Here is a 19,310-nt window from a genome sequence, read left to right as displayed (position 1 = left end):
GCGCCAGATGGGCCTGACCAGGCTGCCCTCCGTCCCCAGCTCCCAGGGCCGCTGCGTCTCTGTGCTTGGACAGCCAGTGCACGTCCACTTCTGGTCTGTGGCATCACACTGCTGGTATGAGCTCTGCAGTCTTAGGGACACTTTGCAGGGGGGAGCATTTGGCTTTGTGGTTAAGGCACTACCTTGCGCCCTGGAGTGCCTGGGTTCTGCTCCAGCTCCGGCTCCTACATCCGGGTTCTTCCCAGTGCCTGGTGACGGCTGCAGGGCTTAGGTCTCTGCCACCTATCTAAGAGACCCTGAAGGGATTTCCAATTCCCAGCTTTGGCCCTGGCCGCTGCAGGCATTTGGAGAGCGAACCAGCAGATAGGAGCTTGCTCTCTGTCTGTCTCGTGCATTTAAAAAGAAAAAAAAAATTAAGACACTTTGCAATGAAAAAAAGTGTCCAGGTCGGGCAGGGCTTGCATGCAGGGTGGCGGAGTCAGCTTCCTTGTCCAGCAGGTGGAAGAGAGAAGGGACAGTGGGCTGTGGTGCGCTCGGCCCAGCCAGCTGATAACCGGATGCCGTGAGACCAGCGTTCGTAGGTGTTTTAGTGCTTCGAAAGAATCTGGGAATATGGGCTTTCTGTGAAATACCTCTTCCTTAAAATGTTGGAAAGTCACTGAAATCTCTGTTTCCAGGAGAGAGGGCCTTCCCCCAAACCCCCAACCAGGACTTTGTGGAAGTTAAGCCCCTTCACACACACACTGTCCCTGCCTTCTGGCGCCACCTGCTGGCCGTGCTGGAATTGTGCTCTCACTGGACCCAGCAGGAAAATAAGGCATGGTGGTGCACCGGACCCACCTGCTCTCCAAACCGGGCCCTTTCTGGTTGGAGACAGGGGTAGAGTTGCTTTGGTGTGAACCACACGTGTGCCGTGGATGTTTCATAGGTGTCAGAGGCTAAGGTGTGGCACAGCTGGGCGGGCTCTCCCACCAGTGGCCACTCCTGACGGAATCACAGCCTCCTCAAACAGGTCAAGGTCAAGGTTCAGGTCTGGGACGGCGAGGGAACCACACCAGCGCCCTGCTTGTTCCAGCACTGTCCAGCTGTTCCGGCTTCCTGGGAATAAAGGGCAGACACGCATGAAGAGGGGGCGGCACCTCGTTCTGTGCCCTGGCTGACTCTGGGGTCCACGTCCCCATCAGCTCCCCTCCCCGCCCACCGTCTGCCCCTCCCGCCACGATTCGCGAGGGCCGCTCAGCCCCAGCTCTCCCCCAGCCTGTGGGTTCCCACAAACCAGAGGGAAGCACGAGCCCACCGCGCCGACACGTCCGACAGTGGGGCCGTCACCAGAGACACAAGGAAGCCCCTGCCATGGTCTCACAAGAACAGAGATGGGCTGAGACGCTGAGATGTGCTGGGAACCGCACTGTACAACGGCGAGACCGCGTGAAGCCTTGTGCTTGGCAGCCAAGCTCTGGAAATCGGATGATGAAGCCATCGGGAAGTCCTCTTGGAGCGTTCGTCTTTCAGACTGATGGGTGATTCTCGGGAGGGGACACCTGGCGCAGCCCCCCCCCGGGGGGGGGTGGATTTCAACAGGGCAGAGGCTGTTTGGGAAGGCAGAGGGCAGCCCGTGGTCACCCTTCCCCGCACATCTGTCTACTAGGATTCATTTGTTTGAAAGGGTCCGACCTCATCGGCGTGGACTGGAGCGTAGGCAGGGGAGCCTAGCAGGTTCCGGGAGTGCTCAGCACCCCAAGGTCCCTCCCAGAGGGTGATGCAGTGGCAGGAGAGCTGACAGGGGCTCTGTGCCGTGTCCCCGTGCCCACAGGTGGCCTGTGGTTTGCTGGGGCGGTGTCTTTCCCATGATGGCGCAGGACCTGAGGTTACTAGGATAATCAGGACAATCCCATATCCACAGAAGGGACTGTACTTTGGTCCTTCTCGGAGGCGATGAGGGGTGAGAGAAGTTTCTAGAAGTCCTTTGGGAGCCAGATGAGACCCGACCTAAATCAAGAGAATGGACGCATTGTGTTTCTCTAAATTCCCACTGTTGCTCACTCCATCTCTTGCCTCCTGATAAATTAAAAAAAAAAAAAAAACTTGGTTATTTTTATTCTGGTCATAATGTAGCCTTTTGTAGACTCCTGAGAAGTTGCTGCCCCTTCCCACACGAGGGAGGAGATAGAACAGGAGCCCCAGCACCCAAATCTCTTATGTTTGAAAGGATATCATTCAGAACAGTTGTCTCCGCCTCTCTGCTCATCAGATAGAACTGGTCCAGGGCCCCAGTGGCCCACTGACATCCAAAGGGAGAGCCAAGGTAGCGTGTGTCCCCACGGAGAGCTTGCTGGGGCGTGGTCCACGTGGAGCGGGCCAGGGAGGACAGGCAGTGGAACCAGCACAGGGATTGATGTTGGGCTACCCTTTACTCCAAGCCTTTCTTTGTCACATCCCCCGACAGCCAGAGGCTGTGGGAGATGTAGAGACAGCACCCGCAGAACATACAGCTGTGACCAGGCACCCTCGAGCTGGTCCCTGAAGCCTGGAGGAACTTGGCCAGGAGCCAGGGCTCAGTCTGGAGCCCAGCTGTCATCGTGGAACTCCTGGACTTGCCACTCACAGACCGTGCAGGGCCCCTGCTGGGGAGCAAAGCCAGAGTCAGTGCGGTTATGGCGCCCCCTGTGGGCAAGCCGCACAGTCTCAGGATTTGCCTAAGAAACCAGGATTGGGTATGTGAACTACAGGTCCCTTTGGAGGTGGGTGGAATTAGGTTTAAGTAACTTTCTAGTTTCTTCATGAAGTTATTATGGGTAGCTTATGTGGTCCAATTAAGACTTTAATGGCCAGGAGCGTTATTTCTGTCTAAGGATGCTTGTCAATAAACTGTGCTTCCAGGCAGGAGGGAGGAACCGCCTGGCCTTCCTGCCGTTAGCGGCTAGAAAAGTGGAAAGTAGATAAATACACAACGCAACGGTGTTGACATTGGACAGCACACAGCGCGGGAGTGTGACCCTACAGAGAAGGGAAGCTTAGGATTCACCCAGCTTTCTGGATGGAGGCACCACGCAGATACGACGCAGACCCAGAGCTGGCGAGCAGGACACGGTCATCGGAGCTGCGAGGTCAGCGTGTAGAGAGTGTGTGAGAAGGTGCTACGGACGTTTGTGGGTCTGTGAGTGAGCAGTAAGCTACACACATGTGGTAGCGAGCTCACACAGCCTGGGAGATGACCACCCTCTGACAAGCAAGCCTGGAGAGGCGGAGTTGCGCCACTGGGTTTCAGTCTTGGTGCTGAAGTAGCCCTGGAGGACGGCTGCCCTTGATTCTGAAAACGAGTCTCTGAAGAGCAAAGTCTGTCCCCGACGCAGTGGCCTCCCAGGAGTCCACAACCCAGAAAGGAGAACAGCAGGAGTGCGCGTCCCATGCCCAGCATCCAATCAGAAATCACTAGACATGGTGCCGAAATAGGGTCTTCAAGAGCTGGGAAACACAGAGTCTGAATGGACCTCATAGAAGATTAATCACAGCCCGAACATGTGTTTGAAAACATGATAGAGGCTGTCCAGACGGAAGCATAGACAGAGGCGTGAAGACAGTGAACGGAACTACAGTGACCCGTGGGGTAGTGGTAAGTGGTCCAAGAGAGAGGGAAAGATAGTTCAAGAGATAATATCTGAGATTTTTCCCAAATTCGGAAAGCTGTAAATCCAAAAACCACAAAGCTGAGAAAACCCCCAGAACGCTAACCACAAAGGAAGTGACAGAGCACACATCGCGGCCAAGTTGCTCGACACCAGGGATAAACAAGGACATCTTAAAAATAGCTGGGGGAAGTGGGGGAGAGAGGGACACTGCAGACAGGGAAATGTAAAGGAGAAAGCGCCAGCCGCTCATCAGAAACAAGACGAGGCGGAAGATAGCGGACAGCGTCTTTCCTCCAAGCGGAGAAGATACTCATAAGACAGAGGACATGGCCCAGCTCAAACCAGACAAAGATGCAACAAAAGAGAACCACAGGCCCATATCCCTCATGGAAACTGAAGGTTCCTTAACAAAATATTAGTGTTGGACCCAGCCATCTACAAAAGGGATGACCCGTTCTTCCAGGGTGGTTTCAGTATGAAAAAGCTAAGCGATGAACTTGACCTCTTGAACAAGATGTAGGATGAGAACCGTGTTGTTTCAGTAAAGGCAGGAAAAGCAGGGGTCAGAATTCAACGTCGATGATAGAAACACTCAGCACGCTAAGAGTAGAAGGAAACTTTATCTTTTTTAAAGATTTTTGTTTATTTGAGAGTTATGTTTATGGATAGAGAGAAGGAGAGAGAGAAAGAGAGAGGTCTTCCATCCGCTGGTTCACTCCCCAAATGGCTGCAACGGTTGGAGCAGCACCCATCCGAAGCCAGGAGCCAGGTACTTCTTCCTGGTCGCCCATGCAGGCGCAGGGGCCCAAGGACTTGGGCCATCCTCCACTGCCCTCCCAGGCCACAGTAGAGAGCAGGATCAGAAGTGGAGCAGCTGGGACTTGAACCAGCGCCCATATGGGAACCACCGGCCTGGAAGGAAACTTTCTTAACCTGATGGAGGATACCCAAAATAACCTACAGACACCTTATAGTTGATTAGGAAACACTAGACACATTCCCAGTATTTGTATGTCAGCTTTTTGTGACACAAATTCCTGAGAGAAACTGCCACTGGCAGAAGGAGCTGTAGGGCAGCTGAGTGTTTGGAGGTTCACAGTACGAGATCACGTGGCCCCACTGATCTGGCATCTGATGGTGGAGGTGGCTGGTGGGACTCGTGCCAAGGAGGCTCACTCGGTGAGCCAGGAGACAGAGAGAGGAAGCAGGCTCCCCACCTGCGTCTGTGCCGTCCCTCCATGTAAAACCACCCTGACTAATCAGGGGCTCCACTAGTGACCCCAGCAAATCTGATCATGTCCCGAAAGCCCCACCTTCTCACACCATAATCAAAGTTCATTCCCCAACGCCATTAACCATTTTAAAAGTCTTATTTAAGGCAGAGTTACAGAGACACAGGGAGAGACAGAGACAAAAACAGAGATCCATCTTTCATCTACTGGTTCACTCCCCAAATGGCCACAACAGTCAGGGCTGGGCCAGCTGAAGCCAAGAGCCTGGAGCTCCATCCAGGTCTCCCATGCGGATCGCAGGGGTCCAAGTGCTTGATCCATCTTCTGCTGCTTTCCTAGGCACAGTAGCAGGGAGCTGGATAGGAAGCGGAGCGGCCAGGACTCAAACCCATGCTGTTATTACAGGCAGCATCTTAACCCACTGTGCCACAATGCCAGTCCCCAGTCCATTAACCATTAACATAAGACTTGGGGGCCCTTAAACACCCAAAGTACTAATCAGACCACAGCACCGTGAAATTCCGGGCCAGACCTGGCATTCGGTTCCCTGTGACACCATACAGAAGAACCTACCAAGCACAGTAAGACCAAGGAATAACACAGAGGCAGACAGATGGGAATTGAAAAGTATAGTTGTCTATACTCGCTAATGACATCATTGTATGTCTGAAGTCAGGAGTTCGGAACCTACAAAAGAAAATCAGTGAATTTGGCAAGATCACCAGAATCAAGTCAATGTATACAAAGCTAAAATGTTTAGTAGGCGCATACACAACACCTCTCCGCACTAAAAAGAATGACTCCCTGGAAGATGGGATGCACGGCTGCGTGTCGAAAATAATGCCTGGAATGAAAGAAGCCAGATACAAGGGAGTGCGCTCTTACGGGTGCGATTCCATTTCTGTGATTTTCTGGAGCTGGAGTGGGTTAGTGGTTACCTTGGGCTGGGGGTAGGGCATTGAAGGCAGAGGGTCGTGAAGGAGCTATCTGAGGTGGCAGAAAGTGTTGTCTCCCTGTTCAGTTGTGGCTTTGTCGAACCTCACTGCACCGTGCATTTGCAACGCGTGCATTTCATCCTTCTTAAACTGTACCTCCGTAGAGTTGATTAATTGTTTCTAACAATTGTAGTCGAGGTCTCACCTCCCAACTTGATGGTCTGAGCTGCTGAGAACTGACTTACTGGAAGCCATAAGATACCTATCCGGGCTTTGGGACTCTTTGCTCTCTGCTGGGGGGAACGGGGACAGAGCTGTGGCTTGAACACCAGACAGACCAGGTGGGGGGCGGAGGAGACTGCACAGAGAAACTACACAGAGGCGTATTCGTAATCCACTTGCTGTTGCCTGCATGCACCGTGAAAAATGCCTTCTTGGTGCCCTGGTGGGATCCCACCCAGCTCCTCTTTCTGGGAAGTCTGGTAATAAACTGGAATGCTCTCTCTGTCCCTGCTCCTCGTCTGACGGAGTAGGTCAAGTTGCACACGGTTCTTTCCTGCACTGGAGTTCCCAGCACGGCCACTGCCTTCTCACAGGTGTCGCGTCGACCTTGATTTGCAGGACATACCCATGGGTACTTGAGAAAACCGATGGGATTCAAAGACGAATGGTGCAAGAGATTTTGAAACCATGCCTCGCGTTCTCAGGATGTGCATGTGCTGTGAGCTCTTGAAGCTCCCTCATGTTGGGGGGAGTACCTGCCGTGTGCCAGGAACTGTGATTGGAGCCGCAAACAAAGCAGGCAGGGTTCCTGTCTTAGTTAGAAGTGCACCTTGGGGCCGGGGGGTCGGGGGGGCAAGCAATTGGGTTGAGATCGAATGACTGGGTCCCAGTCCTGCCTGTGCCTTGTCATTGCCAGGCGATCCCCAAAAAAGTCATTTGAACTCTGGGGGCTCCACGTTTCCCATCTCTTGAGCTTGGATGGATGTCAAGTTTGTTCAGATATCCCGGCAGCTAATTTCCATCTTGGTTGCCGTTGTTCATATCTGCTCCCAGCGAGACCATGGTCACTGCCGATTTCACCGTCTTAGACAACAATTTCGGATTCGCCACGGTTGGCTGTGATTGTCCAACATCCCTGCTCGGTTCAGTCTACTCATTCAACAGCTCCTTAGCGGGCTTCTGCTTACAGCCTCCCAGAGACTGCTGAGAGTAGAAATGGAACAGGAGCTGGGACCCGCAGCTCCAGAATGCCTGCGGCAGACAGGAGAGTGCCCGGTCTGGAGAGGGTGCAGGGCGCGTGCAGTGGGAGGTGCCCGACCGCAGACAGAGGCGCCACCCTGCCCAGCGCCTCGTGGGCGAAGCGGCAGCAGCAGAGCGCCCAGGAGGAAGCTGGCCTCTGAGTGCTGCCCCCGCTGCCCCCCCCCCCCGCCACTGATTGTGTTCAGCAAGCCAAATAGTGCCTGGCCGGCTGTTTGGAAGACCCTAATAAAAGGACTTTAGCCAGCAACGTGAGTGACGTGGTGCTGAGTCACAGATCACAGAGACTGGCATGGTTCTTTCTATTCCGCCCCAGCCTGAACCGCAGGCCCCGCCCCCGGCTTCAGGCTCCCCGGTAGCAACAGCTGCCACGCGCTCAGGGCTAGAACTCTACCAGGCACCTCCATCAGCCCTCTCATTACCATCTCGCGGGATCTGCACAACCAGCCTGTGAGCCGTGAGCTGTTACTTCCACCTTTCGATGGACAGACACGGAGATTGACAGCTGGCCGCTGGTCACCAGGCTCCGAGGTGGTGACACCAGAAAGGGAGCCCCTGGCAGTCTTTGTCGGAGGCCAGGCTCGTGTTGGGACCCAGCAGGGCCCATGCAGGAAGGGTTGTGCTTTAGAGGAGAAGGAGGCTGTGATGAGATTTCTAGCAGGTGTCACCAATCAGGCTGCCCTGCCCCTCCACGTGCGCAGAGAGTGGACTGGCCCGAGGCCGGGGACAGCCACAGCAGTGTAGACCTGTCTGTGCAATCAGGCGGCCACCAAACCGTGTCCGTTGAAGTTGCAGAGGAACTGGAGGGATTGTGTAACAGGCAGACCATCATTACTGTCGATGGGGGAATCCTGGTGGCCACGCTGCTCTTCCCTGTACTCCTCTATAGTTGCAGGCACAAGTGTGTTCCGGAAACTATATGGGCATCGTGGGCTTGGGGACAGAAGCAGCCCATGTTAGATCCTGGGAAATGGGTAAGCTGCCAAGAGCCCTGGGCACATCTAGAACACTCAACGCCACCATCGCCGAGTCACATGTTCCAAGGACCTGCGATTTCATGCTATCTGGCGCATGGAACCGTGCACCCGAGACAGAGGCAGCATCTCCTTTAAGTGACACTAAAGAGGTTCCTGGCCAGATCAGCGTTTGTTAAGGACATGTTCTGCACCATGCAGAATCCTTGAGGGCTACGCCAGACCAAAGCCGGGAGCCAGGAACTGCATCTGAGTCTCCCACGTGGGCAGCACAGCCCGGGTAACTGTGCCGTCCCTTGCTGCCTTCCCAGGTGCAACAGCAGGGAGCTGGGTTGGAAGCAGAGGAGCCGGGGCTGGAGCTGGGACTTGGAAACGGGATGCCAGCAAGCAGATCCTTAGTCTGCTGCACCACAAGGCCGGCCCCGGGCCCCATCTTCTAATACCATTTGCATATGGCTGAGGATGATGGGATTTTGACATTTTTCATGATTTGTTTTTCATTTTATTTGAAAGGCAGAGAGAGACAGAGATCGTCCGTCTGCTAATTCACTCCTCAAAGGCCTGCGACATCCAGGTCTCCCACATGCACCCAAGCACTTGAGCCGTCACTGCTGCTCCCAGGGAGTGGGTGGGAAGCGGAGCAGCCAGGACTCAAACCGGCACCCATTTGGGATGTTATAGGTACTATATATGCTATATCGCACTATAGGCGGCAGCGTGGCCCGCTGAGCCATGGCACCAGCCCTGAGGACTCAGGTTCAGTGTGAGTTTTGGAGGGGACAAACACCCAGCCCGCTTCCAACAGAGATCAAGAAAGCCTAAGAGAGAAGTGCAAAGTCTCCCCGTGAGCTAGGAGAAGTTTTGGGGGCTCTGACCCAGAGCGTCCGTGGCTGCAGAACTGGGGCCCTCGACTGCTCCCTCCCTATGCAAAGGTGGCAGAGATAGGCACACGGGTCTGGTTGCTTGGTGGCTGCTGGAACTCAGATGTTGTTGGGAGAAGCAGCAGCGCCCGGTGCAGCGTGGGCGCCCTTGCCTTTCTCGCTGAAATAAATACATTAAAAAGCAGCAGGGCTGTGACCTCCCAGCACCCGCTGAGGTCCATCTCTTTCGCTCCGCAGCTGCAGAACCAGGAACTGCTGCGCACAATGATAAAAAAGGCAGAGCTGGAGATCAGCAGCAAAGTCGCAGAGACCATGAGGCGCCTGGAGGACCCCGTGCAGCGACAGCGCACCCTGGTGGAACAGGAGAGACAAAAGTACCTCCGGGAAGAGGGGAGGATTGGCCAGAAGCTAAGGTGAGCGCCTGCGGCCCCGTGCACCTTCGCCTGGAAGGGAAAGTGATCTTGGCCAACAAAGAGGCCCTTTTGGTTAGCATTCTCGCCTTTCTCTAGCGAGCACCGACTGTGTACAGGTCAGAGTGGCGCTGGGTTGTGAGTATCCCGGGACCTCAGGCCCCCCCTCCGTGTAGGCCCAGGAGACTTCAGCCAACCTCAGGCCGACTGCAGCACCCGATCTTTCCCAGAATTCAGTGTCAGGTGCAAATGCCCAGCGCAGTGACCCATGGGAAGTCTGTGTCACATCCACACAACTCAGACTCCTAGCAAAAACAACCCAGCCCTGAAATTATCTCCCTATCATCCAGGTGTAGTTGAGATCACAGAAGAATCTAAATGCAACACGTTCCCCTGGTGCACCCAATCTTGTAAAGGTTCTTACTGAAAACACCCCAAGTCCCACCATTGAAAGGAGCAGAGTTGTATGTCTCCTCCCCCATGAGGCTGCTGCATCTGTCATTTTAAAAATACTCATTTTATTTATTTGAAAGGCAGGGTTACAGAGAGAGAGAGAGGGAGAGAGAGAGAGAGAGGTCTTCCATCCACTGGTTCACTCTCCACATGGCTACAATGGCCGGGGCTGGGCCAGGCTGAAGCCAGGAGCCAGGAGCTTCTTCCAGGTCTCCCACGCAGGTGCAGGGGCCCAAGGACTTGAGCCATCTTCTACTGCTTTCCCAGGCGCATTAGCAGGGAGCTGGACAGGAAGTGGAGCAGCCGGGACTTGAACCGGTGCCCATAAGGGATGAATCCGCAGGTGGCGGCTCATCCGGCTGCCCACGTGTTTTATGTTAATGTTTGGTTGTGCACGGAAGATGACCGTGGAACTTTTCACTTTTTAGATAATGAATATTCACATTTCTGGGTCCCTTGGTGTGAGTAATTCTCTTGTTTCTGGGAGAGCTGAAGTCTCCCACATCAGGGGTTGTAAAGTCACAGCTTGCAGACACTCTGTCCTGTCTCCCGTCTCACATTCAAGCTACAGCCCAAGTCCCCCTGAGGCCAATCCACTGTGTTTGATGAGAACTAAAACGTCCCTCTTAACATTGTCAAGGGGGAAAAAGATCAATGTATCATTGTCCCCCAAATTAAATTAGGCCACTGTTGATCCACATTTTCTGAAATCCCTCTCCACTCATGCGCTTGGGGAGTTAATCGCCCAGCGTGAGCTGGTAAGGGCACTGCTTGTCTTTTGTCTGAAATGTTTTTTTGGAACAGCCCCGTTTTTATAAAACTGGGTTTTCCAGAAGAATCTGGAAAATGCATTGTTTTAGAGTCTCCCGTGGTCGGGTTCCGTGCACCTGTTGTAAGGTGTGTGTGGGTTCACCGATGGGATGGACGTGGAGGCGAGAGTGTGTTGTCAAAGACAGCTGGAAACCTCAGGTCTGGAGCACCTGTACCTCTACAGCCATCTCACTCCTTCTCTCCCTCCCTCCCTCGCCTCTTCCTTCTATGTCCACGTGAGAAACTGGCTCCTGTTGGGCCGAGTCCCTGGGGAGCCGTTCACATGGCAGACAGACAGAATTTGAGCAACAGCTGAAACTATGGAGAGAAGTGGGGTGAAGATCCTTTGTCCTTCATGGCTTCCTGATGGCAGGAGTAGATGGGTCTCTAACGAAAGAGGTCTGGACAGATGTTCTGCTCCTTTGAGACAAAGGTCAAGTGCAGGCCCTACCTTACATAGGAGGCTACAAACGCAGCATCTGGCTGTTCACTGATCTCAGCCGCTATTCCAAAAGTTGTCTTGATAACAGGATCAGACACGGGGTTCAGCAAGTATTTCAGCTCTGTGGTTTCTGTCCCAGCTTTCGAGTGAACGATTTGATCTGTGGTGCTTCATCTAAAGTACGTCTCAAAAAGCCTGGGAGCTTTGTGCACAGTGGAGTCCACGCTCACTTCCATGTCCTGTGGTCCCTGCATGAGAGCTGTGGTGTTTTCGGGGGCTGTGTGCCAGGTCCCGAAATCCACCAGGCACAGTGTGCAGATGAGGCGGAAGTAGAATTTCAGGAAGTGGCTTGGGCAGACGACGGCTCTGTGCAGGTGCTTGGGCTGTGCACGCAGCCCTGACGGCACTCGGGTCTTCGCTGGTCCGTCCAGTTCACCCTGCAAAGCAGTGCTCTTTGGGCACAAAATGCAGAAGCACCTGGAGCTGCCAGGGGGTCCTGGGCCCTGGGCCTCCAGGATGCAGGGCTGTGGGAGGGGTCTTGGCAGAGCCTCGTCCCATCCAAAAGATGCAGCGGCAGCCTCCATAGCGGAACGAGAGACGGCTCGGGAGCTCCATGCTGCTCCAGGAAGGCGGATGAATTTGTCCCTGTGGTCCTGGCTGGACGTGAGAACGGGGGCCCTGCCCGGACCCCTCCCGCAGCCACCATGCTCTCAGAGGCTCTGTCTCCTTGGCCACGTGCCCCCTCCTCTTCCTGCTGCGGGCTGCAGGCTGGGCGCTCCGGCGGGGGCACCACTGTCTCTCTGCTACCACCTAGTGGTTCCTTTCTCACGCTCCTTGCCCCCTAACCTTTTCAACAGGGGTTTTCACTCCTTGGAGCTCCAAGCAAAGCTGCAGAGATTGGGGAGAGACGCCAGCGGCCAGCGGGCTTAGTCCCCTGCCCCAGGGCACGATGCAGGTGCTGGTGCTGGACACAGCTCTGTTGGAGAGGAGAGAATCCGTCCTCACTGATGGCACAGTCAGGGGTGTGGGGGGGGGGGTGCTCAGTCAGGGGCAGCCTTGTTCCCCCGCCCCCAGAGATAGCCGACAGTGCTTGGGGACTGGGGACAGCCCTGCTTATCACAGCTGGGTGGCTGAGGGGCGTTGCTCCTGGCATCAGCAGGTGGAGAGCCGAGATGCTGCAGAAAACCTGAGGGGGCACAAGACAGCCCCTGCCCCTACACACACGAAAGATGCCAAAGGCTGAAGTTAAAGACCTGTGGACTAATCCCACAGCCACAACACCTCTCTCCCTCTCTCTCTCCCTCTACCTACCTCTCTCCCTCTCATCCTCTCCATCTCTCTCCCTTTCTCCCCCCTCCATCTCCCCCTCCTCCTCTACTGCCAACCCTCTTCCCCTCCTCTTACCCCTCCCCCTCCCCATCTCTGTCCCCTTCCCCCCTCTCTCTGTCTCGCCCCGCTCCCCCCATCACAGTGTGCGCTGGCCCCTCCCTTAGCGGCCATCACTACCCCTGGCCGTGACCAGTGGGTGCTGTTGAGCGGGACACAGTGTCCCCTTGGCCAGCCCGGGGCCCACCTGGGGACTCTTCCTGGTGCCCGCGGGGGGTTACGCGGTGGCTGTGGGAGGCGCAGGGCTGGGAGCCTGGGTGCTGAGCCCCGCCTGTGGTCTGACCACCCTGCAGCGAGCTGGAGGAATTCGTGGATGACCTGAAGAAGGAGCCCACAGCCACGGGCCGTGCCGTGACGCTGAAAGACGTGGAGGACGGCGCCTTCCTCCTGCGGCAGGTGGGAGAAGCCGTGGCCGCCCTGAAAGGTGAGCGCCCTGCGGACCCTGGCCCGCAGCCAGCACTAGTGGGGGCGGGGAGGCGCGCTGCTGGGGACACCTGCCCTTGGAGAGGGGCTCCCGTGACAGGCCCTAGGCCCAGCTGACCTCGCCCCAGGCACGCCCCCCTCCGCGACATCTCACTGCCCGCTCTGGCCCGCAGGGGAGTTCCCCACCCTGCAGAACAAGATGCGTGCGGTCCTGCGCATCGAGGTGGAGGCCGTGCGCTTCCTGAAGGAGGAGCCGCACAAGCTGGACGGGCTCCTGAAGCGGGTGCGGGGCCTCACGGACGTCCTGACGGTGCTGCGCAGGTGAGTGGCCGCCCCGCACCTGCTGTGCTGGGGCAGGGCCCTGGGGCGGGGCTTCTGGGGCGGGGCCCCAGTGAAAAGAGCGGGATCCGAGGGGCGGGGCTGACGGCTGGGCGGGCCCACCAGAGTGGGGCGTGGCCGGGAAGGCCTGGGCTGCAGTGTAGGACTCCCCGCCTCTGCCAAGTCCCACCCATCTCCTTGCTGTCACTCATCAGGACTCACTTCCGGTGTGCTGATCAGAAGCCTGGACTGCCTCCCACCTTGAATTTCTATTGCTCTGTGACGTAAGGGCCTAATTGAGCAACACAGGCTTACTGCACTGTGCCTTCCAGGGCTTAAACTTCAGTAGACATCTTTTTTTTTTTTTAATAAAGGAGGGATTTTTTGCAAGAACGTTTTGAGGCTGAACAGTGGGTTTGCCTCCTTTGCTTCAGGACAGAAGAAATGGTGTTGAAACCAAGTCTTAATTAAATTAAGGGAGAAGCAAGTCCTCCTTGAGGGGCCCAAGCCAGTCACCCCCATTGAGGGAGAACCCCCGCATCAGCCAGGGTCACCATGCAGCAAAGGACCCAAAGAAACCACAGACTCATCGGGCACTTCCCTGGAAAAGAAGATTCCAGAAGTCCACGGCCACTAGCACTGTGCTGGTCCACGCATGGGCAGGGTTTGTTTCCAGGAGCACTTTTGTGAGGGACCCCTCTTGTTAAGCAAACACAGGCAGCCCACGGCCTGGCAGGTAACTCTGCCCCTGTGGAAGACGTAGCTCTGTGCCTGCCTTCCCTCCAGTGTTGACTGCCACGTGACGTGTTGTCTCTGAAACCACCAGTGGGGAGAGTGAGGCAGGACAGCAGTTAAATAACTGGAAATAAACAGAAATGGGAAGGGCATTTCGGCTGCCATCAGGACCCAGGGGACGAGGCGGGAATACGCACGTCCCGAGGTCATGCACGTGTCCTGTTCCACACCGTGGTGGGGAAGGAAAGGCAGGCACCAGGCACAGTTCAGAGCAGACTCGGGGGCTTGCCAAGACACAGCCGTGTGTCCCTGTATGTTGAACTTGAGACACGGGAACCACGTCCCAACAGAGGTGCCCACTAGGGTACTGCAGACGTCGGCTGAAGTTCAGAAGACGTAGCTAGAGGGGGTCCCTGCCTGAACTCAGAGGGAGGGGCTGAGAGCGGGGCGGGGCTTGGAGATTCAATGCACTGAACATGCAAAGTAAGGAGCAAGAAATAAAGTTGAGGAGCAGAGGAGAGACTTGTGATATCTTTTATCAAATCAAGAAAGGAAGAAAGAGCATTTTTTTAAGATTTATTTTTGCTTATTTGAATGGCAGAATTGGAGAGAGGGGGAGAAAGAAACAGAGATCTTCCATCTGCAGGTTCACTCTCCAAATGGCTGCAGTGGCTGAACCCAGGAGACGGGAACTCTATCCGGGTCTCCCACGAAGATGTCAAGGGCCCAAGCACTTGGGCCATCTTCTGCTGCTTTCCCAGGTGCATTAGCAGGGAGCTGGATGAGAAGTGGAGCAGCCAGGACTTAAACCAGCGCCCATGTGATATGACAGCAGGGCATACAGCAACTTGACCCACCACACCACAATGCCGGCCTAGGAAAGAGCATTTTAATAGGAATGGGGTGGGGCTGGAGTGCGACACAGCTGGTTAAGCCCCCACTTGAAACACCAGCATCCCGTATCAGCGACAGAGTCCCAGCTGCTCTACTTCAGATCCAGCTCCTTGCTAATGAACATGGGAAAGCAGTGGAAGATGGCCTAAACCCTGGGGCCCCTGCACCCACGTGGGAGACCCAAGTGGAATTCTGGGATCCTGGCTTGTGCCTGGAGGCCATTTTGAGTGATCCAGCAGATGAACGATCTCTGTTTCCCCCTCCATCTCTTTCTGTCACTCTGCCTTTCAAATAAATAGATAATAAAGCTTTTAAAGAAAGATGGGATGCCCAGGTGTGATGGTGAGACCAAGTAGAACTGGTCTCACACACAGGACTCTCTGGCCCCCAGGCCTCGTCTTTCCCGTGGGCAGGGATGGACACACAGCCTCCCGTGACTCTGAAACGTGGCAGGGTGAGGACTGAACATAAGGTCATGGTCACCGCTGACCCTGTGGGAAGATGAGGCAGCCAGAGAGCCCCAGCAGAAGGATCTGGAACACAGCAGGAGGCCCTGGGTGAGGACTGTGTCCTGGGGCCACGGGGGCTGGGTTCAGATGGAAGCCACACGCAGAGAGAGAGTGTGTTGTTGGGTCAGGTTGTCCGCACCACGGCACCAGCACCTGCACAGTGACGGGATGGCGGCAGGCACCACAGCACACCGGGCAAAGCAAGCAGCTGCAGGGGTAACTGCGGGACCCCCCATGAGGGGGTCTGGAAGTTGCCATGAATACCCACACCCCGGAACTAACACTCTGCTCTAACAGCATTTCCGGCCGGCCCCGCTAGGGGGTGACACCGGAAGTGAGTGGTCTCCGCTAACGCTGCCTCGCACCTGCGCGTGCGCGCGTGCTCTCTCCTAGGCATGTGACCGACGGGCTCCTGAAGGGCGCCGATGCCGCCCAGGCCGCGCACTACATGGCGGTGGAGAAGGCCACGGCCGCGGAGGTCCTGAGGGGCCCAGAGGAGGCCGGCGGCCCAGCCCGCGGCGACGCGAAGCCGGACGTGGTGCCCCTGACCGGGCAGCAGGCGCAGAGCCCGCCCGGCCCGCTCGCGGAGGACGCCAGGACCAGAGCCGCGGCCGTGGAGGTAGCGCCGGCCCGCGCCCTCCCGGGCAGGGTGTTGGGGGCCCGGGGCCTCGGGTCTCCGGGCGCGGAGAGAGGCCCAGCCTACAGGCCTGGGAGAGCCCCTGCAGGTGTAACCACCCCTCCCCCAGCCCCGCCCAGACAGCAAAAGCGCCAAGTGTCCCCCCCCCCCCCCCCGGGCCGGCGGTGGACCCAGTGCCCAAGATGCCACTAGCCAGACCACCTCCGAGAGCAGAGCACCTGGGGTCCAGGCCCAGTGAACGCCCAGTCCCAGCCGGGGCCATCTTCCACCACTCTCCCAGGCCAGAGCAGAGAGCGGGACCGGAAGTGGAGCGGCCGGGACTCGAACCGGCGCCCCTATGGAATGCCGGCACTGCGGGCGGAGGCGTAACCCACTGCGCCACAGCGTAGATGTTTTTGAGAGTAGGCAGGTGTTTAGGAATGTGTTCCTCCTATGTTCCCTGTTGCAGAACTCTCCGGAATCTAGATGCCCCCCCCCACCCCACCCCCGTTTTAAAGTGAGAACCCGGGGTCCCCGGGGGTCTTAACCGGTGGCAGTTCTTTCACTTAAGTGCAGCTGAGCCTTGGGATGTTTTCGGTTCTTAGCAGGTGTTGCCCCCAGCCCCACGACGGGAGAAAACAGAGTTGGTAGTGGGAGACAGCCCCTAGGCGCGCGTGACCCGGGTGCTGGCGGGCGTGTGTGCCACGTCCCCTGATCTGAGTGCTCTGGGAGTGTCACAGGGCCAGAGGGCACCTGTCCCAGCACAGGTGGCAGCAGAAGGGAGGGGGGGCCTGGGCCCAGGCTGTCCTCCGTCCACGCCTACCCCCCCTACCCCAACAGGAATCCCCAACACGGCCATGCTTTCCTCTGGGTTCTCGTGTTTGTTTGCTTTGTTTTTTTTTTTTTTTTTTTTTTTTTTTTCCTAACCTTTCTTCACTTGCTGGTTCCCTTCAGAAAGTTGAAAAGAAATGGGAAGAGAAAAGGCCAAACCCGGACCACTACAACGGCAAAGAGTTTGAGAAGCTCCTGGAAGAAGCTCAGGCCAACATCATGAAGTCCATTCCAAACCTGGAGATGCCGCCCGCGCCGGGCCCGCCACCCAGGGGAGAGGGCACAGTGGACAAGCTGGAGCTCTCGGGTGAGCTCCGGGTCCCCGTGGACGCCCAGGGCGCTCTGTGGGGCCACCCCTGGATGGGGTCTGGTCACTGGGCCTGTGTCTCACTGCTCAAGAATCTTGGGCAGGAGGTGAGGGGTCCAGCTCTGTGACATCGCGGGTAAAGCCGCTGCCTGCAGTGCCGGCATCCCATGTAGGCACCAGTTGGTGTCCTGGCTGCTCTTCTTCCGATCCAGTTCTCTGCTGTGGCCTGGGAGGCAGTGGAGGATGGCCCAAGTCCGTGGGCCTCGACGCCCACATGGGAGACCCGGAAGAAGCTCCTGGCTCCTGACTTCGGATCCGCGCAGCTCTGGCCTTTGTGGCCATCTGGGGAGTGAACCAGCAGATGGAAGACTTCTCTGTCTTTCTGTACCTCTCTCTCTCTAACTCTTTCAAATAAGTAAACTTCTAAAGAAAAAAAAAAAAAAGACAAAGAAGTGGAGCAGCTGGAACACCAACCGGTGCTCTTAGGTGATGCTGGCGCTGCAAGCACAGCTTAACCCGCTGAGCCACAACACGGGCCCCGAGGGTGCTACTGTTCTACCCATTTGACAAGTGAGGAAACCGAGGTAGAGGTGGATGCTCACGCAGGGTCTCTCTGGGTCTGGGTCTACACCCGCAGTCATCACTCCATGCAGGGAATTCTTCCGTGGGATGGCACTGTTACAGCCCACACTGACCCGTGGACGGGATCTCGCAGAGAGGTGATGTTTGCAATGTCACCCTGTTTTCCAGAAGACTCTCCAAATTCAGAGCAGGGGGGAAAGTCACCACCCCCTCCTCCCCCGCCCCCTCGGCGAAGCTACCTGCCAGGAACCGGGCTCACCACCACGAGGTCGGGGGACGTGGTCTACACCAGCAGGAAGGAGACCGTCACGGCCAAGGTCTGGCATGCTGGTTTCAGGTCCAGAGGTCACTCTCAGAGCAGGCGCGAGGCAGAGAAGAGAGGCGGACACTGGGCTGGATGGGGGAGGTGCGCGGCGGGGGACCTGGGTGGACCCAGGCGGGTGCCGTGGAGGGGAGCAGTCACTAGGATCCCAGGTGGGATCCTGTCTTGGCTGAGGCCACGACCGGGTCAAAGGCAGGTCACGGGTGCAGGCATCGGACCAGCACGTGTGGGGTAGGTGGGGATGCAGCGGTCACCGAGGCGGGCCGACACAGGCGTGGGAGGCTGTTCAGGAAGTAGTTGAGAGAGCTGGATGTGAGAGAGTTGCCGTGTCTCCAGCATTGTCAGTGCACACAGCAGGGTGGCAGCTGGTGCACATACAAGTGCAAACGCAACACTGGGCAGACAGCAGACCTCTGCTAGACGGGGAGAGCTGCACAGTCAGCGGTGTAGGCCGTGGGCACCACGTGTCCCCCGCTCGCTGGTTCCTGGCTGGCGTGACGCCAGCATCTGTGCTTTGACTCTCCGTAGGCGAGCAGCGAGGACGCCGGACCGAGCCCACAGACCAGAGCCACCCGGTGTTCCACAGAGGAGCCCGCCTCAGCCTGGACCCCGGCCTCACCAGCAGTCACTGCGTCTCCCAAGGACGAGGAGGAGGAAGAGGAAGGAGACAAAATAATGGCAGAGCTGCAGGTATGTGGATGACGTGCAGGGCGTCTGGGACTCCCTGCCCAGTGCTCACAGACATGCTGGCCGGAGAGAGCAGGTGCGTCTCCTGCTGCGGCTGCCCCCGCCCAAGGTGGAGCCGAGCCAGGCGCCCGCAGCACCAGCGTGGCCTGTGAGAGCGGGCGGCCCACTGACCAGCCCTGAGACTCCTACGGAGAAGCAGTTGCACACGTTCCTGGCGCCAGCTGGTAGCACTCGCTGGCCTTCCCCTCCGTCTCCGGAGTGTCTGCTTCATGCCAGAGGTTGCCCAGGCGGGACCCAGCGGGTGTGCAGCCTCGCTGAGCTCTGGTGGAAGCTGGCTTCCGACGGGCCCCCTCTTTGGCATTCACACGAGGAGCGCCAGCCTCCTGTAGCTCCCCTGTGGTCCCGTTCAGCTCAGCATCCCCTTGTCGAGCTTCCTGAGAAGCCCAGTCGTCTCATTGGCTGGCTCCCGTGCCTGTTTGAGAAGCGGTAGTAGTTTGAGATGTTTCATTTGTAACCCACTGCTGCGGTCTGCGGATGGGCTCAGGGTAGGGTGAAGGTGCTAAACGTGAAAATGACCTCACCTTCAGACCACGGGTGTGACTGGAACACGCCTGACCCAGGACGCGTGCACAGCTCCAGCCCCCGTGCTGCGGCGTGTGTCGGTTGGACGGACG

At 57.0% G+C, this 19,310-nt stretch overlaps 1 protein-coding gene across 27 annotated transcripts in view; it reads left to right on the top strand.

The window, feature by feature from the left end:
- Nucleotides 1–19,310, top strand: part of KIAA1217 (KIAA1217 ortholog) — a 657,029-nt gene that overhangs the window by 628,142 nt on the left and 9,577 nt on the right. For 24 of the 27 annotated variants that reach the window (XM_070056129.2, XM_089312459.1, XM_089312460.1 and 21 more), the window contains 7 exons: nt 9,149–9,324; nt 12,706–12,836; nt 13,009–13,156; nt 15,685–15,910; nt 16,862–17,045; nt 17,796–17,944; nt 18,478–18,639. In XM_070056129.2, coding sequence (XP_069912230.1) covers nt 9,149–9,324; nt 12,706–12,836; nt 13,009–13,156; nt 15,685–15,910; nt 16,862–17,045; nt 17,796–17,944; nt 18,478–18,639 — 1,176 coding nt within the window. The remainder of the gene's footprint in view (nt 1–9,148; nt 9,325–12,705; nt 12,837–13,008; nt 13,157–15,684; nt 15,911–16,861; nt 17,046–17,795; nt 17,945–18,477; nt 18,640–19,310) is intronic. The other 3 variants (XM_070056139.2, XM_070056122.2, XM_051821008.3) reach the window with 1 other exon arrangement.

The sequence above is a fragment of the Oryctolagus cuniculus genome, chromosome 13 (assembly GCF_051225735.1).
Source record: "Oryctolagus cuniculus isolate XC-2025 breed Fujian yellow rabbit chromosome 13, ASM5122573v1, whole genome shotgun sequence".
Lineage (NCBI taxonomy): Eukaryota > Metazoa > Chordata > Mammalia > Lagomorpha > Leporidae > Oryctolagus > Oryctolagus cuniculus.
This window is presented reverse-complemented; position numbering and strand designations above follow the sequence as displayed.